Source organism: Bipolaris sorokiniana, assembly GCF_000338995.1.
Source record: "Bipolaris sorokiniana ND90Pr unplaced genomic scaffold COCSAscaffold_10, whole genome shotgun sequence".
Taxonomy (NCBI): Eukaryota; Fungi; Ascomycota; class Dothideomycetes; order Pleosporales; family Pleosporaceae; genus Bipolaris; species Bipolaris sorokiniana.
The window spans coordinates 1485523-1510684 of record NW_006911904.1 but is presented as its reverse complement, the minus strand read 5'-3'; the positions used below and the strand labels follow the sequence as shown (position 1 = coordinate 1510684).

At 45.2% G+C, this 25162-nt stretch overlaps 5 protein-coding genes across 5 annotated transcripts; 3 read left to right on the top strand and 2 right to left on the bottom strand.

The window, feature by feature from the left end:
• Positions 1-916: 916 nt before the first annotated feature.
• COCSADRAFT_343184 (uncharacterized protein) lies at positions 917-3809 on the top strand (the record flags this gene model as incomplete). Its single annotated transcript, XM_007703855.1, has 11 exons — positions 917-988; positions 1098-1154; positions 1352-1796; positions 1858-2097; positions 2156-2177; positions 2255-2498; positions 2565-2579; positions 2647-2853; positions 3046-3152; positions 3212-3415; positions 3496-3809. 11 exons carry the CDS (start codon positions 917-919, stop codon positions 3764-3766), a joined length of 1884 nt encoding a protein of 627 aa, XP_007702045.1. The 3' UTR covers positions 3767-3809.
• Positions 3810-4628: 819 nt separating this feature from the next.
• Positions 4629-8442, bottom strand: COCSADRAFT_343176 (uncharacterized protein; the record flags this gene model as incomplete). The annotated part of the gene is made up of 5 exons (XM_007703854.1): positions 4629-6310; positions 6465-6978; positions 7052-8193; positions 8266-8319; positions 8394-8442. 5 exons carry the CDS (start codon positions 8440-8442, stop codon positions 4731-4733), a joined length of 3339 nt encoding a protein of 1112 aa, XP_007702044.1. The 3' UTR covers positions 4629-4730.
• Positions 8443-9484: 1042 nt separating this feature from the next.
• Positions 9485-18213, bottom strand: PKS3 (polyketide synthase PKS3). The gene is made up of 8 exons (XM_007703853.1): positions 17691-18213; positions 16686-17613; positions 15594-16580; positions 13169-15500; positions 12082-13048; positions 11629-11991; positions 11218-11549; positions 9485-11139 (listed from the first exon to the last, which is right to left on the bottom strand). The coding sequence occupies exons 1-8, from the start codon at positions 18159-18161 to the stop codon at positions 9747-9749; spliced, it is 7773 nt and encodes a 2590-aa protein (XP_007702043.1). The 5' UTR covers positions 18162-18213; the 3' UTR covers positions 9485-9746.
• Positions 18214-18988: 775 nt separating this feature from the next.
• COCSADRAFT_343163 (uncharacterized protein) lies at positions 18989-20630 on the top strand (the record flags this gene model as incomplete). The annotated part of the gene is made up of 5 exons (XM_007703852.1): positions 18989-19093; positions 19200-19272; positions 19466-19582; positions 19683-19871; positions 19918-20630. The coding sequence occupies 5 exons, from the start codon at positions 18989-18991 to the stop codon at positions 20628-20630; spliced, it is 1197 nt and encodes a 398-aa protein (XP_007702042.1).
• Positions 20631-21682: 1052 nt separating this feature from the next.
• COCSADRAFT_28218 (uncharacterized protein) lies at positions 21683-22090 on the top strand (the record flags this gene model as incomplete). The annotated part of the gene is made up of 1 exon (XM_007703375.1): positions 21683-22090. One exon carries the CDS (start codon positions 21683-21685, stop codon positions 22088-22090), a length of 408 nt encoding a protein of 135 aa, XP_007701565.1.
• Between the last annotated feature and the right edge of the window lie 3072 nt (positions 22091-25162).

Here is a 25162-nt window from a genome sequence, read left to right as displayed (position 1 = left end):
AGGTAAAGTTTGCGACGTCTTTTCAAGCATTGTTGACCGCTCTATATTGAACCTTTCTTCTAGAGTTCAAGTGAATGTTTGACGAGGAGAGGCGCGATAGTGAGACTAAGTTCGTGAAGAAGGATTGAATTAGAGCTACGTGCTTGAGCGTTGTCTTCAACACCGTTTGGTGTTGATAGTAGCTTGACTTCACTCTATGCCTTAATTTTCGTCGTAGGTTCTTCTGCGAGTACGACTTTACCGTTAGCTGCCGGAGTTCTCCAATCGTACTCTGTAGGGTCGTCGCAGATATGGATATTAGTGTCTGGATCTAACGTCTATAGATGGGTGAGCTGATATTGTTGAGACGCTTTCCGGTCGTTGAACGCGGAAGGGAAGACGGCATATACTTCGTGCGGGGGATGACCAGCTAGTGGGTCTCCCGCGTTAATTTCTATCGAATCGGAGTCTCACGCTTTACTGTGCTTGCCGCAGTCTCTGGTCTTACTCTAGGATGGCCCGGAGGTTGTGAATACCTGGTTCCCGAAGGGATCCTTACTAGCGCATGATGTGATTGGCATGTCCCGCGTTGACCATTACCTTTTGTCGTGGACACCGGTTGGCTACCAACCCTTCAAACCTCTCTAGGGAGAGAAACCTTCCTGTTACTCGTCCCACTGCGCCGAGGCTAGTCTGATGCAGTGGGACGAGTACTTGTAACACCAAGTCCTAGATAACGTCTGATTAGAAAAGAACTCTAATGGAAACAAGAGACATATGAGCTTAGAGGTACTTCTTGATTTGATTGGTACTATTACCTAGTAGTTACAGTGTCCGTGCATCAAAGACCTTGTCCTGCTAGTTACGGCCCGACTCTGCGCCGCGGCATCAGCAATGCCACTCACTAAGTCTATCCTGAAGCAACAGTCCGGTTCAGATGGCTTGTTTCATGGATTCGCAAACACTATCTCACATGAAGATCAACAATGAAAAATTACGTGCATGTGCTGTGAGTACATTATACCTAAGCTCTTCATATCTTCCTTCTATTTGGGCAGTAGAGACGATCAACCGTTTCCTTTAGTATGAGCAAACCCTTTACCTTTGTTGTTGATCAGACAGCTCGTGCTTCTCTTGGATCTAAACGAAAGCTTAGACGCCGTCGAGGAGCATGTGTGAGTTGCAAACACAGAAAAGTGGCATGTGAGTATTTAGGATTCATAGACCCAGTTTTAGCAGTAATTAAGCAATATAGGTGACGGATCAACGCCTTGCCAACGTTGTCTAGTAAGATCGATTAGCTGTATATACAATCAATAATATTTACCAAGTATATTAATAAGAATTTCAGAAAACCTCTACAGACTGCCAGTATACCGAAAGCAACCGTTCGATCCAAAGTACGATTCCAAATGACGAGGCACACAATACAAGGCAGCAGACAAAGACAACCTCAAACGCAGACACTTTACCTAGCTCGCAAGATCTTAGACTCGTAGACTTCTTTCCTGACAATTTCTCCGATAATTTGGCCCGTGTACCTGTATCGGACGATCCTATGGCTCCTTCTGCCTGGAACCAATGGAGCGACGACCCTTTGGCTCTTTTTAACTGGAGCCAATGGGGCGACACTGTCGACGAACCCACTCCTGCGCCTTTCCCGAGCTTTGAGCTGCTAGGGAGTACCAAAGGGCACGAGGATACCCGCTGCAAGGGCTTAGACACAGATCAGCGTTTTCATGATGATACGCACTACTGTTGCAATGCAAACAATCTTTCAGGAGACTATGTTATGTCAGCCTCTGCTACTGTTACTGGTATGGACAAGTGCTAGGTTATACTCACCCTGAACTTACAACTTTGACTAAATTGTAATAGAGAAAACACCATATTTCGATCATATTCGCTCGAATGTCTACTGTTGGGTACTGAAAAGCATAAGAAAGTCTCATGAGAATGAAAACACTCGCATTATAGCAGCATTGCAAGGGCTTCTGACACCGTACTCTCTAATAACCAACAAATGTTCTTCCCAAGAATTGGACATAATATCTGTTCTTATCGATCTACGTTCTCAGCGTTCTTTTAACAAAGAGCTTTTCTACAAGCGCATTGAAGGTAACATAATATCTAATCCCTACAAAATAGCATGACTTGCTAACATCGATGCATGAAGCCTGCTTTGCAGAACTGCATGGGTATGTGGTAGTTCAAAACAAGTCAAGCCTTTTTTTTGAAAATCGTTAGTATCCTAGCCTTCTAACAAACAGATTAGCAGTATTGGAATCTTCCTAGACTTGGCAACCGTGTATGCATTAGTCGACCAGGTTCTTCTACACCCTTTAGTCAGCAATCCGACCTGCATTGCTTTATTTTTCTCAGTACTGGCTATTGGCTCCCGACGTCTGGATCTGAGTCATAGTACGGGTACAATAAATGGAGCAACTATAGGCTTCTTTAGGATAGCTCTGCGCATGAAACCTCATCCATGCAATGAGACTAATCTCTTGAGATTACAGGTATGGAGGACACTACGTCAATGCCAACTCTTAAAATTTTGCTAACAAAAACCTGTGGGCTGACAGACGCTACTTTCCCTGGTTAGTATATTCCCTCCATCTCTTGGTTGATGTAAAGCCTACCCTTACAATTAACGATATATATCAGACTTACTTCTCATATGCCATTGGTGCCAATTCCACGTCTAGCTTGATGGCTGAAGCTACTTCAGGCCTCCAGACCCTTCGCCTACATAGCTGTAACGCGATCGACAAGTTGTCTTCTGATCGCTTGGAACAAGCAAGAATTAAGAGGGCTTTCTGGGCTATCTACTCGATGGAAAAGCCATACTGCCTACAAGAAGGACTGTTACCAGTAAGTAGTACATCACAGGAAAAAGAATGTTATAGAATCATCTTCAAGACGAATGATCTGCTCCTAGGAACCATCGCTAATTCAAAGCTCTTTAGTTAATACACAGTGAATATGCGGACCACAATTTTTCTGCATCGCAGGGTTCTCCTTGTAAAGGGGACGACTGGCTTAACGTAAATATTCGTTACGCAGAGGTTTGTTCAGCAATTCTACGACAAGTCCACACCCAACGGCAAAGTAGGCAAAATTACTCATGCTGCTGTAGAAGAGCAGATTGCGAACACAACTCAGCCTCTACCGTAAGTAGGCTCGAGGCGACACTCACGACGTGGAAAAACGACTTTTTCTTCGATTTTAGACTTGACAACTTGTCAGCGCTTCCATGCGATGAGAGGCGCCGCAGGCTGACCTATATCAACAAATATCATTTTGCTGTCATTGCCATACATTCATTACCAGAAACAGAAAACACAGACATGAGTAAAGGAATCCGTTACAAATCAGCGCGCGAAATATTGAACATGAGCGCACACTTATCCTGGGCCGATCTTTGTGATAACTGGTTAGTATCTGTCTCTTTGTATTTGGCTTTCGCACATCTTAAGATTATCAACTAATAACTAGTGGAACATTATATTATAGGTCACTTTGCTACGTTGTATCTTTAGCGACTTGTATTGTCGCTGCAAGAATAATCGAAAAAGTCTGCGTCGTAGAGGCACAGAGAGATATAGCAACGACCACCGGCATTAGAAGCAACGAGCATTCTTACGAGAGCGGTATTGAAACAGACATATCATACATAGGTATAGCAATTGGCTTCTTTAGTCGAGTATCCCTAAGTACAACTCCTGGTTTCGGAGCTGCGGCCATGAAGCTGTGTAGCTTTGCCCTCGGCTTAGCAAAATCTTAGTGTATTATCATTTGTTAGAATAATTATATGAGTTCAGTCTAGGCTGGTGTTACATGGGGTTTGGTACTTATACTCAGACTCAGGAACAATCAATTTGATCGGCCGTTTGATTCGCGAACGCGCACCAAGGACTAAAAAGAATCAAAAAACACTAAAACAAAAACCACTAAAACGCCAAGATAGCTATCTACAGCAACAAGGACTCAGCTTAATATTAAACAAAGAACCATGAGAGAAAGCTACTCTTTTGGAAAACTAGATATCCGACTACAAAAGATAGTTGGTGTCGCACTCGTTGGTCCGTGAGGGAAATTGTGAAAAGAATTAATTCATCATTATCTGCATCTCTTCTGTTTACATAGAGATTATCGGTCAACCTACGGTCAATCGGTATGTGGTGTTGTTAACAAAGTTTATGCTTCCGGCAGCTGCGCAGCTTGCAACAGTTAGTTATCTCTTTACGCAAAAGACATATCACAATCAATTTAAAGATGCTATATAGTGTTTAGTGTAACTACATCATACTATCTAAAATCTCAAATGAACTCATTTAAGCAGCATAACATGACCATGTAACACTGTCACGTCTTGGATACCTGTGTTATCAATACGCATCGTTACACCAACCTGGAACAGCCGCCAGCCTCAAGGTGGTAGGTGATGGCGCAAAAGTTGAAGATTCATAGATTTTGCACACTAGAATGTCCATACTGAGTGACCAATGAGACTACTGGTAGTCTTAGCCTGTTGCTGGTGTTATTATCTAGCGATGGTTGTAAATTGCTTAACCACATTGGTTAGTTGTGACGGAGCTACTCCGACAAGTCCCCCAGCATGACCATACTGACTGAAAATTCATCCACAGAAAAACAAGAGACATAGAATCTATAACTCTTGAGAACCACGTTCTCCTAAATACACAGTATCTTCTAATACTCCAGGAATAATAGTTCATACCATGATGCTACAAGAAGAACTCCTCTACATATCTATCCTTATCTAGAGCAGCACGCCACTCCTGTAAACTTTTCGCTTCACTCTTTTGATACTGTTTATCAGTCTTCCAGAGTAGCGGCCCAAGGACGTCGTAGGTACTGTTGGCCATATTTTTACCTCCACAAACAAGAACGCGACCACCGGCCTTCCATATCTCTACAATATCGTTTTTCGAGTCTGCTAGCCGCTCATGGATGTATTTGCAACCCGCTGCTTCAGCTACTGCTGCTTCATGGTCCCTGCTGAATGCGCGGCGAACCTCGACAAGCCCATCTGCTTCGAATGCTGCAATCTCCTTGGCATAAAGGGAGTCGAGCGCTGGGCCGCGACAGCCATAAAACAATATTGTTTTCGGGAAGCTTTCACGCTTTCCGGCTTGTTCTAGTGACCTAGAAGAAGTTGCAGCAGTAATTTTACGGTCTTGTAAGAAGGCTAGGAAAGGAGCTATGCCCGTTCCAGCTGCCACCATAATGACTGGACGAGAGACGGGTTGGTCTTCGGAGAAATTGGGAGATGCTGGATGAAGTGAAATACAAATGCTATCGTTGGTCGTGAGCGTTGAGAGATAAGTCGATGCCAGCCCCCCGCGTTTGAAGGGGATGCGATCTTCAGTGAAACCGCCATTCGGATCTTGAGAGGGATCATTGGACTCCATAGGTTGGGATGTCAGCAGAGATTTCGCCGAACCGACAACTGTATATGTCAAGGTTGCAAACCCTGGTTTCCAGTCGGGACTGGAAGAAAAGGAATAGGTCCTTGGACGAATCGGTGTCAACAGTGACAAGAAGCTTGCGAGGGATATCTTGACGTCTGGGAATATGCGGAGCAGATCAAGTACTGATAGTCTCTTGTTCAAGACTTCCGATTTGTACTTTTCAGGCTCAAGGAGCTCAAACAGATTAACCTTTAATTGAGGCTTATCAGTCATCACCAGGGTAGCAAGAACCTGTATGTTCCTGAGACTAGCTGTACGACCAAGGTCGACGTATGCACTGAACAATTCCAATGCTTTGATTGGAGTATCAAGTGGAAGTCCCAACCCTATGTTTCTCTTTATGCTCTGAATGTTGACTAGGGTTTCAGTGTCAAGATCGAAAAGGCCAAGAGCGCTTCGCGTATCATCGACAGAGTTGCGGGGTAGAATCTGCACATGATCTCCAGTCTTGTATTTGAACCCTACAGGTAATCGGATCTCCAGATGGCGTTTCTCCGCTACGCCTGGAGTGGATAGTGTGCAAGCGTCGGTTACAATAGCAGCAGCAAACCCTTCACGCATGCCGATAATTGGAGGCTTTATCAGTGATACCTGGAGTTCGACATCCCTTGCGCCAGTCACGCAGTTTGCATCACCATCTCGAGGCGTTCGGCTATCGCTCAACTTGGGGAAAAGCTGGGTCGTTGTCCATTGTTCAAAGTCCGAGAATATGTCGGTAGATGCTCCCATGTCAGAAGTACCCATCGGTGCAACTCGCTCAGCTCCGCGCTCTGACAAGAGATAATCGACGAGTTTTGGGACGGCAAAGAAACTGCTAGTCCAGTCACGATGTCCTAAAAAGAGGTTCTCAGCAGGGTTACTACACGAACGTCGAGGTTTGGGAATAATTTGCTTGGTTAGTACGACCAAGAAAGGTTAATCATAGTAGTAAACGAAAAGCGACTGAAATGTGAACGAATGCAACGCAATATTCAAAATTACACATACCACATCCGAAAACGGCATATCTCACACCTTCGAGCTCATTTTCTTGTGCGGCTTTGAGCCAGTTTACAAAATTCACAGCATCTCTCGCAGGCTCGCCGTTGTAAGACGCTGTGATAGCAACCACAACCACATCTTTAGGAAGTTTTCCTATAACGTTATTCGCTGTATCAATGAGTTTTATACCTAAACCTCGTTCTGTAGCATCATTTGCGAGAACGCCGGCTAAAGCCTCGGATGTTCCGGAGTTGGAGGCATGAACAATCGCTAAATGTACTTCCTCATTATCGCTCGGACCTGTAGTAGGCTTACTTGATATTGGTCTGAAAGATTGAGTGAATGAGACTGTTTCTGCACCTTGGTGCATTCGCAGATTCATCTCAGTAGGGCGTATGCCATTTCGCGGGCGGACCTTCATTGTAAGGCCGACCGGACGGACCGTCATTGTTACCTGTATTTTAAGATTGTAGGTTTCATCTTTAATCAAATCGAAGTTTTGGAGCACCATCGCAACAGCCTGTGTTTAGCCAATAGTGTTAGTTTAGTAGTTTTGTAGTGTGAGACGGCCGAAATAAACCTTTACTACTTACTATCAATGCCTGCTGCATCGCAAACGGTCTCCCAATACACGCGCGCATTCCGTTTCCAAACGGCTTCCATGCGCACGGAGGTAGTTTGTCAAATTTATCTTGCTTCATACGCTCAGGCCGGAATTCGTCTGCATCATCGCCATACACCTCGGGATCGCGGTGTACCGAGTCAAAGACAATGAATATGGATTGATCCTTTGGGACTAGGTACTTTCCAGCTATTACTTCGTCTTGAAGCGGCTTAACAAAGAACCCGGGGCCAGGGTCTCGTAGACGAAGCGTCTCGCGTAAGATACTCTCAAGATACGGTAGTTTTTGTAGGTGTTCAGGCATCACGGTACTGCTCCCAATGACGGCATCCACTTCGTCTCTGGCTTTCTGGAGAACATCTGAATGTTGGAGAAGGTAATAGAAACAAAAGGATAGTAGACTAGAAGTCGTTTCGTGGCCTGCGATGAAAAAGGTGAGCAGGTTGTCCACAACCGATTCATCGTCCAGACGTTCGCCAGTGATAGGATCCTCGTGGCTCAGCATTGCATTCAAAAGATCATTCCGATCGACTGGATTCTTGCGTCTCGTCTCGATGAGCTTATTAATGTCGTGGCGTAACTGGTCAGCTTGGCGGTTGAATTTGTTCATAGAACGGAACCGGACCCAGTTGTTGATCCAGTCAGGTAGGTTACTTTGCAGCAGAGATTCTGTCATGGTGTCTACAACGGCTTCTGCGAAAGGATCCTCAACTCCTGCAGGCCTATAGAAGCTATTGAAGCGATAGTCAACAGTGCAGAGGGCAATCGTGTCCAAAGTCAACTTCGTCATCTCGTCACAGATCTCGATGGGTACGTCCTGTCCAAAACGGGCCCAGCGTAGACACATCTGCTCACAAATATCTCTCATATCATCCATCATAGCTCTTATCCTCGCGGCACCAAAGAGTGGCGCGATGACACGGTGCGCTTTTAGGTATCTGGGATCTGCAGTTTCCGCAGTGAAAAGACCATGTCCGACCACTCGCCTCATCCTGTCAATTGCGCCGCCTGGTAATTTGCAGAATCGCGTTTCATCACAGAGCTCTTCAGCAACTCTGCGACTAACAACTATGACATCTCTGTACGAACCATAGTTAATCATGTACACATCGCCTGTCAAGAGTTAGGGATTGTCGTCGCCCATTTGATATGGATGAATAAAGTGCCACTTGCCGTATGTTTTACCCATTTCACCTAATGACTTTGTGAAGTTGTCAGGATCAATGTCGAGTATGTTCCCTAAAAATGGAATCGCTGTATTCTACTGTTATTACATGCAAAGTTTTGTAAAGCTACAAGCGAGAACAACTTACGTTTCGGGCCAGGTATTGGAGCGAGGTCTCTGGGGCATTTGCCAGCCATTATGTCGCCAATAGTTTGCTTTTTTTGGTTAACAAACTGCTTCAACACTTTCCGTCCAGAGGTGTATTTGGTAATGAGAGCTACTGGATTAAGGTGAGTTCCAGTCCCAATATATAGCAATACAAGTCCCAAAAGGCTCTAATTTCAACAGAGGACTAAGATGTAGTAACAAATGTAAAAGACCATGATAGGCCCATGACAACTGGACCCAGAATGAAAGCCCGAATACACAGAAGTGGGGAGTGGTCTGTGGGCCTGTGCGGATGTACGTATGCGGTATGGCGACAGATTTCACGTCTACCGGTTACCCTCTAAGGAAACAGTACAGCTATACTTAACAGAATTCGAGGAAAAGGCTGTCTCCCATTAGAGTGATACAACAGCTAATTCCTTGTAAGGGCTGCTGATCAGCGTTTGTTTTCAATGGTATTTTTGTACAGTAGACGTGGTAAGATACATGCAGTGATTTTGCTGCCTGGTCATGTGCTAAACGAGTTGCTCACTAAGCAATCTAATCAGTCCTCTCCTTCTCGCTTCACGCCCTCGTCTTGCCTTGCGCTCAGACCTGGAATTTGGTAGTTACCGTCGGAGAAGCGCTGGATGGGCGAATGGTTTGAAGAAATCTGAAATACTTTGTAAATTGTGAAAGTTTCCCGTTGTTCATGTGTGAGACGGTATCCCGATTCAGTATCCGGCCTCTAGTACGTATTCGTTGGATGAGAGCCGCCGAGGTCCCAACTCTTCCGATAGTTCCTCACCCGAAATGTACTTCCATGTCCTTTTGGAGGGCTCCGTGTCATGACCAGCACATTATCGCAAACAGCATTCAGCTACCGATTCGCAGACGCAATTTACACACGACAACACGTTACCAAAACAATGTTGATGCATCGCAAATCATTTGCCCGGTTATGAAAGCGTGATTTTGATTGTACCAGTACTACAAGTATATGGACTGTGATAAGTGTCCGCCAGCCTCTGCACAAGTAGAAAAGACAGCCAGATAGTGACCAATCAACTCTCAACGTAGCCTCTTGCATGCATTCAATTCTGGGATTTAATTTTCCTTTCTAAAGACAATAAATGAATACAAATCACTTGATACATTTCGCTCTAATTGGAATACTGTACGTGTACGAAAAAACAGTTCCAGGACCACCCTTCCATAGTACAGCCCTGTCTTTGAAAAAGGAAATATGAAGTTGTGAAGAGTTCAAGTTATGTTGGCTATAGAACTCCCCATAAGCATGAAGCTTGATGGATTGACTCGACATGTCGTGTAGCATCAGAACCTAGGTTTGAGTCTATGGGGCCTTCATATCTAGGTATGCATCGCCTTTTTGATCCACACCTACCTTCCCCAATCGTGTCTTCAGTGCGTCTATTGTCAGTCTACCCAAGCCGTCGATAGTACGAGCGTCGAGGATCTCTAAGGTACTGAACTCTAGACCACCAAAACTGCGCTTGATCCAGTTACGCAGCTCTATGGTGACCAAAGAGTCCACGCCCAAGGATGTCAGCGACGCAGTCAAGTCCATATCCTCGAGCGGATGAAGCATAAAGGTATAAACACGGGTGCCGATGATGCGTGTCACAAAGTCTAGCGAACCCTGTTCGTCAAGAAGACCCGGTTCAGCGTCAATTGAGCCCATGAAGAGACGAAGGGCGTCAGTTTCGTTGTCCTCAGGACCACCAGCGGTAATGTTTGACGCGTTGTGATTGTGATATAGGCCCATGCGAGAGTCCTTTTTCCAGATGACACGGTTAGCAGGGTCCAGCAATGGCTTCTCGCATCGCAAGCCAATGGTGAGCTGATGGTTCAAGTGATCTGGCTTGCCCGCACTCGGAGTCAGAGCCCAGTTGATTCCTTCCAGCAATTGGCGGGTACGCAGAAAGAATCCACCAGCGGCCCTAAGTGCTTCAGCCCTTGTCGGATTTTGAGCGAGATAACCAATGTCCTCCATCAGACCAACATGAAGTACTGAAGCGGGCAGACCGAGTGCTTGACGATGCTGAGTGAATGCAGTAAGATATGTGTTACCGGCAGCATAATTTGCTTGGCCAGGCATACCGAATGAGCCGCTGATAGATCCAGTGACGAATAAAAAATCGAGGTCTTGTGGTGCAGCGCGGTGAAGGTTCCATGTGCCCTCTACTTTGGCCTTGACCGTTGTTTGCCAGTCCTCCAGATCCATATCCGCAAAGGCCTTGTCGCAAAGTACCATGGACATTTGCAGAATACCCCGGATGGGCTTTCCTGGAAGCGCAGACGCCATTGCGCGCTCAACATCTGCTATATCTGTTACGTCGCCTTGGACAGCCTGTGCTGTGCAGCCTTGACATTGCAACTCCCAGAAAAAAGCTTGGTCGTTGGTACTTTGACCAGCAGAACGCGAAAGGAACATAAGGTGACGTGCCCCTCTTTCTACCATCCACGTTGCAACAGCGCGTCCCAAACCACCCAGTCCACCTACGAGCATGTAGGTAGCCGATGGATTAAGCCCAACGTACGGTGTCTGTAGTGTCTTCGGTAGGCCCATACCTTTCTCTGGAATTGACACCACAACCTTACCAAGGTGCGTACCTTTCTGCATATACCGAAAACTCGCCTCGACCTCGGTCGCATCGAAGACTTTGATGGGCTCTATAGGTCTGATTGACCCTGTTGTGAGCATATCTACCGTTCGCTGTAGCAACCTGCGAGAAGAAGATGGCCAATCAGTATTCAATACATTCTAGCCAAGATATTGGGTAGAGGGAGAATGTACAACCTACCTTTGGCATCGAGTCGCATCAAATCGAGCCAGATCAATGCCGATGAAACTCCTATTTGCTTCAAAGAGATCCATATCCAGGCGGGCCTTCCCAATGAAGTCTCTTTTGCCAATCTCAAGCATCTTTCCATAGGGGGCAACGCATTGCCATGAAGCATGGAGTAGCTCACCAGAGAGACTGTTAAGCACAAGGTCAACTCCCCGACCCTTTGTAGCAACTCGCACATCATGCAGAAATGATGTGTCTCGAGAATTGAAAATCTGTTCCCGTTTAAGGCCGAAATTTTGCATCAAGTACTCAATTTTGACTTCGCTTCCGACCGTGGCGTATACCTATCAATCACTGAAGTTAGCTTTATGATCTCGAAGTACTATTGTTTGTTTGGATGTGACAAAGCCTCAAAGATCTTACCTCTAGGCCTTGGATATTCTGACATATGTTAAGAGCAGCAATGCCGATGCCGCCACATGCAGAATGAATCAAAATCGACATGCCGGACTTTAATCCACCCATATCAAGCAAAGAGTGGATCACAGTAGCATAAACGCACGGCATCGTCGCAGCCTGCTCAAATGGTAGCGAAGAAGGGATCTTGGCACATCGATCGGCCAATACAGTTAGTTCAGTTGAGAAGCATTTGTCTGCAAGGTAGAAAACGCGGTCTCCTGGCTGAAGCCCAGTGACACCGCTTCCGACCTTCGTGACTATGCCAGATCCTTCCAGGCCGATGCTGACATCGTTTGCCTCTACAATACCCATGCAGAGGAGTACATCCTACAGAGTATTAGCAACACAGAGAGTTCACAATATTTTCTAAAAATAAAGGTTTTTTGAGAGATGGGGTATGCGAGGGGAGAGACTTACCCTGAAATTCAAGCCCACACACCGAGGCTCGACGACGATCTCATTGTGTGCCGGATTTGGTGTTATAAGGTCGATCCACTTGAGTGACTGCAGTAGTCCTGGGCGCCCTATTTGAAGTGTCGCGGCTCCAGACTTTTGTGATTTGAGTGCCAAATCTTGAGATAGAGTGACGGGATGGTACCTGCCCACTTCGAGAGCTCCTTTGGTGAAGAAAAACTCCCGGTCTGGGTCCATGACTGAAGTTTCCTTCAAACCTCTAATGCTTTGCCCCCTTTCGTGTGCAAGTTTTTCCATAAGCTTAGTAGCAGCGGCAAAGCCTGCGTCGTCCATACGGTCCATTTCCAGCGTGGTAATGGCAACGGAACGCTCGTTGCGCAGTGTGCGTAGGAGTCCCAAGGATAGCCCAAAACTAGGGTTTCCGTCGCGACCGACATTCCTTTGTGCTGGTGGCATGATCCAGAGCATTGGCGTACTGCCTAGACTTGAGACGATTGCTTGTAAAGCTGTTAGATTGGCTTCCGATATGGACTCGAGGAACGGCTTCCTGATATCGAGCAATGATACCAACAACTCTTGATCATCTGATTTAATCTCCTGATGTTGCTCTATGCTCCTCAGGATTGTTCGGAAGCCCTTCTCTTCGATCGAAGAACGCAGCCGTACGACGCGCTCACAATCCTCATCGCATAGACGATACAACAAGGTCACTCGTGGACGTTTATTGTCTTGGCCTACATTATTTATGCTTGAATCATCGATGGTATTATGAACTTGCGAGCTTCTCGCAGGTCGGGAAATAATATTGGCGTTGATGTGGTAAGGACTCGGCGCATCGTATATGGCAGCATCGGTGCCTGAAAAGCCAGCTTGCTTCAGGACTGCGTCCCATTTTTCTGGCGTCAGATAAGGCTCTGTGTATCTGCCTTCTCCAGCTCCAAGCCACCATCCTGGCAAGATGCCCATGATACTAGATTTGGAACACGTCGTTAGTAATACTAATTATACTAATTGTATGAAAAAGAGCGCATGATGCTGGAAATGCCACCACAAGGCCTTTTCTGGAGTTCTTTGCGAGTGATGAACTTACAAGTTAACCATTTGCATCTTTGGGGATAATTCCTGAAGGAAAAGGTAGCCCTCAGGAGCAAGCAGTTTGCGCACATTTGCCAGTGTCTCACTCAGCGATGGAGTGGCGTGAAGAACATTGCCGGCGATGATCAAATCGAACGATGCCGCCTCGAATCCTTGCTCGACGGGGTCCTTGGTGATATCGAGAACCCGGAAATCCAGAGCGGGATAGGCCTTGAACCGTTCACGGGCATTGACGAAAAATCCAGCAGAAATATCGGTATAAGCATAGGTAGAGTAGAGTCGATCGACTCCGTTTTTACTCATTAAACCCTCAAGGATAACCTGAGTGCTACCCCCTGTACCAGCGCCAATCTCAAGGACACGAAGCGTCGGTCGTGTATGGCCAGCAGCGACGAAGAAATCCACGGAATCAGTGCGTGACTCTACGTAGTTGTAATAATCCGTTAGACCATTGTCTGCTTGTAGCACTTCAATGCCGTCAATAGAGCCTCGCAAGAGATCTTCGCAACGGTCAATGATACGGCCAATCAGAACTGCCGCACTAGCGGCTCCTGATTTCATGATCTCCTGTCGCAATTCGACCAGAAGTGAGAGCCGAGCACTAGGCTCCAAAGATATGATCTTCCGGGCTTCAGGTTGAAGTTTAGAGTGGTCTTTAATCAGCCGGGCTGCCTGGTCATGGATCCATTTGCGGAACATGCCCATGTGTTCAAGATGTGGGGGTGAAGGAATGCTTTCCATGCGCTCTTTGACAACAAAGATGGAGAGAAGAGTTAACTTTTCCACAAGATCGAGGTCGTGATTGTCGTTTATCAAAGCTGGGTTTGGTCGAATCAGGCTCTCCATATCGGCAAGATCAAGATGTGACTTCCAAGTGAGTTGGGCTGCTGCGATGGATTCAGAATTGCTGTCATTTGGTTCAGTAGATTCAATAGGAGAGAACTTTCCACCCTCTAGTTGCAGCAAAACAGCTCCATTTTTCTTGGAAAATACCTTGGCGTTTCCGGAGATTGTTCCCCCCGAGGTTAATGAGGATGATGCTTCGATCTGGGACCCCTCAACCTCCGTTGCCTTGCCGTCTGCTAAATATAGATTACCGATGACTGTTGGCACACATAGCTTTTCAGCACGGTAGAAGATACCTTCGCAACTAGCAGGAAAGAACAATTGGAGGCAATGATCAATCGTAGCGGGGTGGATCGCATACGACGATTCTGAGATGGCCATCTTGCTCAATGTAGCCATGGCTCTCTTGCCGTTTGGCTGACATTTAACATCTTCGAGTCCACGGAAGCAGGGTCCATATCTTAGTCCAAGCCTATGAAGCTGGGGATATAAGTCGTTTACAGTGCGGGGATAGGCTTCATTATTAATTGTTGACAAGTGCTGGGATGTTGCTTCCTTAAACTGATCCGCGTCGCGATTCGTTCTGACCTGGCCATCACAATGCTTCATCCAGTTTGAGCCATTGTGTGACATGATGCTAAACTCCCACCAATTTGAGTCAAGCGTATTGGTAAGTCGTACAGGTTGCAGGGTTGTCAACAATTCGATTGGCTTGGAATCGGTCATCACCAATGCAGACCGTACGATGACATTCTTTAGGATAAATCCGTCGACTTCAGTACTCTCAGTCGCTTGGCGAACGGCCTCAACAGCCATGGAAAGGTAACCTGCACAGGGAAAAATCACGTCGTTGAGGACCTGGTGATCGCGTAGCCAGGGTACCGCTTCAAGTCTTAGGACATTTCGCCATGCAGGCTGAAACTTGCTACTCTCAAGAGTCTTCGAGCCTAGAAGCTCATGCTGAGGGTACTTGCGGAACCTCCACTCTTTACTTATGCGGCTCTCGGCCCAAAATTCTTTCTCGTGGTTCCATGGATACAGTGGTAGGTCCGTCACCACATTCCCCATAGGCGAGATACGGGACAAGTTCATAGGTACACCTTGGACGAATAACTCTCCAGCAAGTTTGAGTACTGATTCAGCGGAGTCTTTTCCACGGGTCAATGCCGTTGCGTATGCTTGCTGGCCAGTGCCGTGAGCCTTAAATATCTGACGGAGAGGACCCGCTAGAGCGCTGTGTGGACCGATTTCGATGAAAACGCTCCTAGAAGATGATGACTGAGTTTTGAGAAGAAGGCTCACCGCGTCGGTAAAGAGCACCGGGTTTTCTAGATTCTCGCGCCAGTATGCAGCATTGAGAGATCCAGGTTCTTGAAGCTGTTTACTCTTCACACTGGAAAAGAATGGGATCACAGGAACCTTGCTGTGTAGCTTGCCCTTCAACAGACTTTCGAAACTATCTCCTAGGTCGTGCATGTGATCTGTAAAGAACTCGCTGTTAGATATATGTGCATTGCTAATCCACCAGCGAGAGAAAAGCACATGGGAGACTGAAATGAGGACTAATGACTTACGGGAATGATATGCTACTGGAACCTTCAAAAGGCGCACCAAAGCATCTGGCTCCTTCTCTTTTATCACTCTGCATACGTCTTGGAGAACGTCTTTGTCTCCAGAGATCGTGATACTCTGTGGACTGTTGTCGCATGCGACAACCACCCCATCAGCTAGATATGGAATGACTTGCTGCGCTCCCAAACCAACTGCGGCCATCCCTCCGGATTTTTTAATGCCTTTGTTCACGTATCCGCGGTAATATGCAATAGTGATGGCCTCGGCGGAAGTAATGGCACCTGCAGCATATGCAGCCGCGATCTCACCGCTAGAATGGCCGACAACAGCGGTCGGCAGAAGGCACCAGTCTCGCAACAGGTCAACTAAAGCTAATTGAACAGCACAGACAAGCGGCTGTGAGAATTCAGCTTCGCCTATTCTGCTGGTAGCCTCTGGCTTTCTCAGCTCCTCTGTAAGATCCCAAGTTGGACTATGCTCGAGCTGTGACAAAACACGACCTAAATAACTAATGGTATCGCGAAAGAGGGAATAGTCTTGTAGAAGCTCACTTGCCATCCCAGCCCACTGGGCTCCCTGGCCAGTGAAAACCATGTTCACATCCACTTTAGCGTTTGCTACCTTGGCTGGAGAAGAAAACTCAAGCGCTGGTTGACTTTCGCCTTCCAGTGAGATGGTAGAAACAACACTATACGCGCGATGAGACAAGTGCTCCCTCCGGTTGCAAAGCGTGTACGAAACGTCTAGCTGGTTCTTTTTGTTCTGTTGCTGGTATTTCTGGTGTTCAAGTACCCTCATCTTTAGAGAGGCAGGACTAGCCGCAGATATCGCATACAGTACTTTTCTTGGCGTATGCAATCCATGACCAGTGGTATCAGATGCACCAGCTTCCCTGTTTGATTTGAGGCCGTTAAAGTCGTCGCTTAAGAACTTGTTTGCCAAGCTGCATCGTAGCTCGGTGTGACCTTTCTTGATGTCTAATATTTTGGCTCCATGAACCCCATTTGTGAATCTAGTCCCGTTCGAGGCGTTGGTAGGCTTTCTATCATCGATCCTCGTAGTTTTTCTTATACCCAAATGTGGATCGCTGATACCTTTCTGAACTGGATTATCGCTGAGGAACTGGTCGATACTCTCTATAATGCAGTGTGCATTTGCACCTCCAATGCCGAAAGAGTTAACACTGGCACGAAGAGGTTGGTTTTCCGGCCAAGGGAGAACCTCGCAGGGAACTACCATGTTGGCTTCATTAAACGGGATCTTGGGATTCGGTATCGAAAAATTGATGTTGGGAGGAATTTTCCGATTCTCCAGGGCCAGTACCACTTTGAGAACAGAGGATATACCCGAGGCTCCCTCACTATGGCCAAGGTTTGGCTTGACGCTTCCCAAATAGAATGGTCGTTCTTTCCTGCCTCCGAATACACGTGAGATGGCGATTGCTTCCAGCGGATCGCCTACTGGAGTCCCCGTTCCATGAGCTTCAACAAAAACCGTATCTTTAGGGTTCAAGCCCGCTTCATGATATGCGTGCTGTATTAGAGTCATGTGGCTTTCCGAACTAGGCATAGACATTCCCGGGGTCTTGCCATCTGAGTTCGAAGATGTTGCTCGGACAACAGCACGAATGGGATCTCCATTCCTAAGTGCGCTACTCAAGCCTTTCAGAAAAATAGCATTGATAGCTTCGCCTCTAGCATATCCATTTGCATTGGCATCGAAACTTTTACAAGAGGCATCTGGAGATAGTACACCTTGCTCTGTCATGGCCATCGACATAGTCGGTGAGAAGATAAGATTCGTGCCAGCGACGATGGCTCCATCACAGTCTCCAGCCCGAATGGCTCGCACAGCTTCGTGAAGCGCAATCAATGATGATGAGCAGCCGGCTTTTATGGTGTACGATGGGCCTTTGAGATTGTATTCATAGCTAATGCGATTGGAAATCGCAAAGTCGTGACTACCGGATACTCGATATGTGCCCGCGTCAAACAAGTCTTTAGCATGAAGGTCGAGCCAGTCCTGTAATTCATCCAAAAGTTAGACCCTAAACTAGCAAGGGTAGATATATAGAGTGCTGAACAAAAATGGCAACTTACTTCTCCCCAAACCCCAACGTAACATCCAATATTGCTACCCTGCCAGTTGACCTGACCCGATGATTCCATACACTCGTAGACGACTTCGAGCAACATTCGCTGTTGCGGATCAATATCTTTCACTTCGGTAATTCCCATAGAAAAGAGCGATGTATCAAGATGATGAAGATCGTCAGAATCATCCAAGAAGTGTCCATGTCGCATAGCTACTGAACCCGGTTTGGCTGATGGACTATGAAATCCGTCTACCGAGAATCTTGAAGCTGGAATTTCGCACCGTGTTGAGCGTTTCTGAACTAGGGTCTTCCATAGTTGTTCGGCAGTATGAATGGCCCCAGGCAATCTCATGCCCAGACCGACGATAGCTACCGGTGGAACCTGGCTCTGACAATTGTCGTCCGTGTCGATTATCTCATTGCTCACTGTGTTCTCAGCTGATTCACTTTCGTTGAGAGTGGCGATAATGGCCATGTTGTGTAGATATTCCAAGAAGTATCGGTTAGTCGTTTCTGTGGATCTGTGATCTGAGAGGTATGAGAGCTGACGTATTAAAAGAGTAGTATATCGTGCAACTGCTTCAGTCAAGAAATCGAGACGAGAAGAAATGCATCTGAGGCTTAGCAACGAATCTCACTCTTATGCAAATTCTTTCTCTAGCCGTTGATGGCACTAATTAATACTTCAACCGCAAAATCTAAACATGTTCGTAATTTCTCGGGTTAATACCATAGGAGAGATGTACTAGTCTAAAATCTGCAAGCTGCCAACACCTATCCGAAAACGAAAAGAGATCAATTGGTATATCTTCTAAGTATCACGGATACTGTTTCGGAACACGCTGATAGCTTTTGCTGTTGATTCCTCCATACCTATGCACTTCGGTTACTGTTTGTTTCTGAGGCAAGCTGCAACTTCCCTGTTCGTAGATCTCTGTCACATACATAGACGCTTAACCGGCTATTGCAGATTTTCAAGATCTGCTAGCGTATAAGAAGATGTACCGGGAAAAGGTCGGTCCTAATGTTTAGGACTTGTGCTGATTCCGTCATTCGCCAAGCATTGCGGCTACCGAAAACAGCTGTTCCGAGGTACATCCGCGTTATCGGCTCTAGACTAACCGAAATTATCCATGGGAGCAGGAACCCCAATAGCGACGAGGTCGATTGCAGACATGTATCGGGGTACTAGTGAGCGCGTCTGGTCGTGAGTATTCAAGTATCGATACACTACATCCTTGTCACACATTACGTAATCGGACTATACTACCAATATCACGCTACGCGCCCATTCTGAATACAATGACATCTATTGAAGAGATAAGGAGGATCCGGGGTGATGTTCTCGGCATTGATTCTTATAAAATCGGCTTGGATGAGAATTCTATAGACTGTATGGGTTTCACTGTATTTGAGCAGTGATAAAAACCTGCTAACCTGTGTGTTATTCTAGTGGGAGGTAATTGCGTAAGAATGACTGTACATTAAACAATAAAAAAGCTTATTGACTCAGGTGAAAGACCTACAGCTCCTTGGCGAAATAGCATCCCACAATGTCGGAGTTAATCTAGAAACCTTCATAAACAGTAAGCTACTACAATTCTGCACGCGCTATCATCTACACCCTTCATAAAAACTCCAAGGAGCTGATATTGATTTATTGCAAAAAAGCTGGGACTATTCAGAATCTCTGGAATGCTTTACATACCCAGACTGGAAATGTACATAGCACGAATGGACACGTCTACAACGGAAATAAAGAATGGAACGTATAACAAGCATATTCTTCTGGCACAAACACCAAAGTCGAGATAGAATACAATGATTCAGCCTTAAAGCAAGTAAACCTTGTTCAAGACAGGTTCCTCTCTATGACTCCAGTCAGTCCAGTACAAGGTAGTAAATCTCTGACATCACTAACGTACTATGCAATCCCCATTATTCGCTTGAGCGATCCAATTATACAAAAAATATATTCTGATTGACAGTAAACTAGGTTTTTTCTTAGACCTAGGCCTGGCTGGGTACATTGGTCTCATCAACTACATCTTCGAAGTGGAGGGTTCGGATCTGAAACATGGCTTGACAACCCTCGTAAATCTTCTAGAATCTAAAAACCCCATCTTTTGTACGGTTATTGGGGCTATGAAAGATGGGAGTTTCGCACAAACCTTGACGGCGAAGAGTACGTCATCATAGTTTTTTTCCTCCGACCTTGGGCACCTACTTAGAAAAAACCATGACCCAGAAGTTTGAGTTGGCAAAGCCAGCTGTACAACACGCTTTAATCGTCGGGGACCCCGCCCATGAAGGAAGCAGCTTCTTCGTTATCTCATTACAGCACACTCACTGCGATGCATTCTCCCGATTTCTCATCAGCAAGGAGATATCACAGATTCTGGAGTCGCCATCATGTTACGCACAAAATGGAACCCCTGAACGCCCTTGGTTTGCCGATTACGTAAAGGATGTCCAGCTAAAAGCCACCAACGATTATGTCACCTTATTTTCGAATACTTACCTGCGCGGCGCAAACTTATCCAACACCCATCCTCCTGATAAAGCAACGATCAGTGGCGAGTTGAATGGTGCTACCATCGAAAGAATGCAAGTATCTGTCACCCCGAGCATTGCGATCAGTTACTCAAGAAATCCAAGGCAAATCATTCTTGCAGCATGGGCTATGGCTTTAGCAAAACTATTGGGGCTTCGAGATATCACGTTTGGACTCTGCCATCATGGCAGATCATCTGGCTCTTTCACGAATGTGCTACGTGTAATGGGCCCTTTGGTAAATGCGTTCCCTTCCCACGTTTCTCTTACCTCCAACAAAGAATCAGTTCCTGAACTGCTGCAAAGGATCCAGATCGATATCACAACCACAAAAAAATGGGAACATGGATTCTCTCCGAGCACTTTCCCAAGTGCTGACGGAAATCCATGAGTACAGTCGCTTGTTGACTTGAAGTCAGAGCTCCATGGAATGAGGAATGGTCTTTTAGCAAAAGATGATCAATCGAGTTTCCAGAACCTCAAGTGTGTGGCTGGGTTGTGCTGGACAAAAGAGTGTATTCGGTTGACCGTCTTTGTGCTTACGTAGTACACTTTACAGTCGAGCCAGAAATATCTACCAAGCCTTTACCTATTCAAGCTATTCGAGCCTGGAACTGCACTGCGTTCTCGATAGCCGTATCCCATTTTCTATAGCCGCACCACTAACCATTTTCAGATAGCCGTGGGTCTGTTCATGTAATCTACCGTAATGTCAGATAACTGACTTGAGAAGGATTCTTCGTCATATGGAGGGGTAACTACCTATTATTGAAGCATTCATAATTAGTGTGCTGGCTTGGATGGTGTCTTGAATAAAAACAACCGGTATAGTGGGAGCATCGTTACTCTACTATCATCTATCCCCTTATTTTTGTGTATTGCTACCCGCTTGCGTTCTACTGAGAGATACAGTATGCAAGGGTACCAAGAGCACCATTCTCATCCTGCATATCTGCGGAAACGAAAACCCCACATATCTAATAGCCTACCTTTTTACAAAGCTTGTGCTTATTACGCGGATGTATTTGGGTCATTGCGCACCTACGTTGTCGTCTACAAGTCGATTAGTGCAACTCCGGCCATTAAACTCTCCAATTTGATTTAGGCTCTACCAAGATCGCTGGGATCCGATACGGCATCACATCTCATTTACCTTGGGAAGATGTGTTCGAATTGACGGAAGCTATACAAGCTGCGGACGCAGATCTTATTATTACTTTAGGTAGTTTTATAACAGACGCCGTCAAGCTCGCAAGGCTCTTCGTTCCAAATAACGTGTCAACATTGTCGGGCGCAGATAAATTATTCGCAAAGATAAGGGCGGGAGAGTTTGTGGAGCCCGCGACGATCCCCGTCATTAATGTAACAACAACGCTTTCTAGGAGTGAATTCACATGTGCTGGCGGTGCGACAGATTCAAAAAGCGGTCATAAGCTGGTAACGATGTATAAGTCCATGTATGCAGACGTTGTTATTCTTGACCCGAGCTTATCAGGTGGTACTCCACGGAAAGTGTGGCTATCCACTGGAGTCCGAGCCATCGATCATTTTATTGAAGGCCTTTATGGTAACGCAGCTGCACTTTTTATCAACATGCACGAGAAGCTCGGCATCGAAGTCGACAAAGATATCGAGAACGTCATTATTAGAGCCCTCGGAAATCTGCTGACAAGCTTGTTGTCAACCAAGCACAACTGTGACGATGAAAATGCGAGATTAAGGGCCTTTATGTCTGTACAGGAGTGTCACCGGGCAGGGTTTAAAGGAATAGGCGCAAGTCATGGTATTGGTCATCAGCTTAGTCCTTTAGGAGTTGGCCATGGCGAAACAAGTTTTATCATTCTACCTTGAGTTTTGCGAACAACTGGGACCATGGCAGCGAGACTCTTCGCCGTCGACTTGAACTGGCGACTGCCATATCCTAGGAGCAGAAGAACGTGGCGGAATCTCTTCGTTCTGCTGTTCTTATTAGTCAAGAAGTGGACCTCTGCGATGTAGTGGGAACTCACATCAATTGTCTTGGTCTACCAAGAACTCTGGGAGAGTTCAGTATTAAGTATGAACATCTTGAGAAGCTAGCTGAAAGTGCTATGAAGATTGGTGCACTAAAATCAACCCTGTCCCATTGAACAAAGACAGTGTATTAGAGATACTGCATAGTGCAGCGTAAAACAAAGGACAATTGTACCTCATGTTATTCAAGGGGAAAGAGAGACGTTGCAATTTCGCACGAGTCTCCTAGGAGCGGGAAGATAGGTCGGAGCACGCGCTTTAACACTCACCCCACCTATAGAAAATCGAGGTTTTACAACAACATGTATCTATCGTCACGAATGCGATATAAAGAAACTATTCTTTGGAATAATTGATAACGTATTCCACTACCTAGAAGACCACTTTTTCTTAACATCGCGAACTTCATATTCGAAAACTTAAATTATTCTACACTGGCTATAGCTACTTCGTATAACTTACTTATATCTAAAAGAGAATCTTCTTGTATATCTTTTCAGTACGTACGAGAGTTATAGCCTATCCTCCTATAGGTTCTAAAGCGCCGTTAACTTAGTAGAGCCCTTTCTTAACTACTCTCACTACGTGCCTTCTTTAATATTCTACGACTAGTAGAACTACTTTTAGCTACGTAAAATTCCTCTGTAATAAGGTCTAGTGTCTTACCTATCTAAATTCGATTTCTTTTACGCACCTAGCGCTTTATTGTCACTACTAATTATTCTTTAAGCTCTCGTATATGGGCCTTAACAAGCATGTTCTTATATAGTATCTTCTTAGCCTCTTTAATAAACTTTAAAAAGCCTTCTTATATACTAGTTAGTAATTAGATAATGAAGTGTCTTACAAGCTTTAACTATAACCTAAATTTATATAAATTACTAGGTATTTTAGATTACTAGACACACACCAACTTTTAAGTAGAAATCTTTCATCGAAATACGTCAATTTTCTATCGGATATAGGTGTAACACGTCGCAAGAAATCGATTTACGCCACCTCTAACGTGTGCAGCTCTCTTATTAAGCTGCTAGAGGGGGTATCGTCGATTTTCTTGCGACGTGTTCAATATGCGTAAATCTTTAAAAACATACAGTCTACTCTAATAACTAATAGAGAGACTACTACACGAAAATAAAAATAATTAAAAACAATAAAAGAAACAAAAACTACCTAAACGCTAATATAGCCGTTGCTCGCTAGGCACCATGTCTAAACGCTAAGACAGCCTTTGCCCGCTATAACACTATACTAGCAAAAATAACTAAACGCTAAGGTAGCCTCTGCCTGCTATAATAGCACCCTATCCGAACGCTAAGACAACCGTGGCGCGCTATGCACTATATCTAAACGAGAGAGTTACTTATTAAAACTAGAGAGTGTAACGATGTTACAACTTCGCCATGTATCGGACCAATCCCAGAGCCGGATCGGAGGTAGTACTCGCCGCCCTCTTCATCAACCACTCGTTGTGAGGTCGGATCCGATTCGGATCCGACTAAGATAAGTATATAAGGAGACACTCCCTGTAGCTAGCTCTGTAGACTTTTGATATCCTTTCGTACAAGGCCTATAGGTGTCTATTCGAATTAAGGCTCGTTTGATGTCCCACGCACTCCCATATGCCTCTGAGTGACACTACCGCCGATACTGATCCGAGTAGTCTTGCCTGCGCCGTTACAGTAGCGTACTAAGTTTTATACGCATTAAGGGTACTGTAATGAGAGGGCCGGACCCGGCCTAGCGCGCAGCTACTCACGCCGCCCATGTGACCAAAAGGTTTGCACAAGATAACAAGCTTGTCTTGTTATCTTGATAGCTGGATATATATACTCGGTATTGGCACGCGCACGTATCGCAGCGCCGCTCAAAGGGCGTAGCCCATTACAGATACTTCTACTTAAGAGGTAATAAGTAGATAACGTTAAGTAACTAGAGAATATATAATACTTAAATAAGCAGGTATATAGAGAGTAAAGATTCTTCGCATAAGGTAGTAGTTCTTAAATTCTTAGTTAAGATAGCTTATATAGCTATTAAGGATAAGTAGCCTATAAAATTCTATCTAACGCATCTTTGTATACTTATTAAAGTACTTTAACTACGCTAAAATAAGCCTATAATTCGTCTAGCTATTCTCTAATACTTAGGGATTCTAATTATATAGTATATCTACTTCTTTATACTAAATAGAGATATAGAAGTATCTCTTATAGATAACAAATAGTAAAGTAGTGTATTCTACAGTATAAATACTCTGAATAACTACATAAAATCTACTTATAATTATCTAGCTAAATAAGAATAGGTCTTATATAACGCTCTACGCCTCTAACTATCTTTATTAAGCTGGTTAAATCTGTCTAATAGCTAGTTTTATTAGAGTTATGGATATTATTAAAATAAACTCTATACTTCTTAATAGTCCTTAATATAAGCTTTGCAACAACATACACAACTGCAGACAACTTCGAGTTTTCTAGAATAGGTGTAATTTTAGTCAAATATATATAAACCCCTCGCGAGAAATCGATTACAATCACCTTTAAAGCGTGCACGCCACGCGCTGTGGAGCTATAGGCTGTTAAAGTGATCACTTTAGACACGTCTTATTTTTCACCGAAAAACACACAGACCAGGTGGATTAGTAATCAAAATGCCACCCGATAGTGATACTATCGACGTACACGTGCCAGGCACCCAGGCGAGAGCAGAAATCGAAGCTCAGATCCAGAATGAGATAGATATGGAAACCACGGAACCAGCGACGCCTACGCAGACTACTATACCTAGCGTAGTTGAAATACCAATCCTCCCACCAAACTAAACGGCAGGCAAACTTCTCGCCAGAAATACGCACTAGGAGCAACTTCTCACCATTTAGAGGAGCTACGCTTAGATTCAGTACTC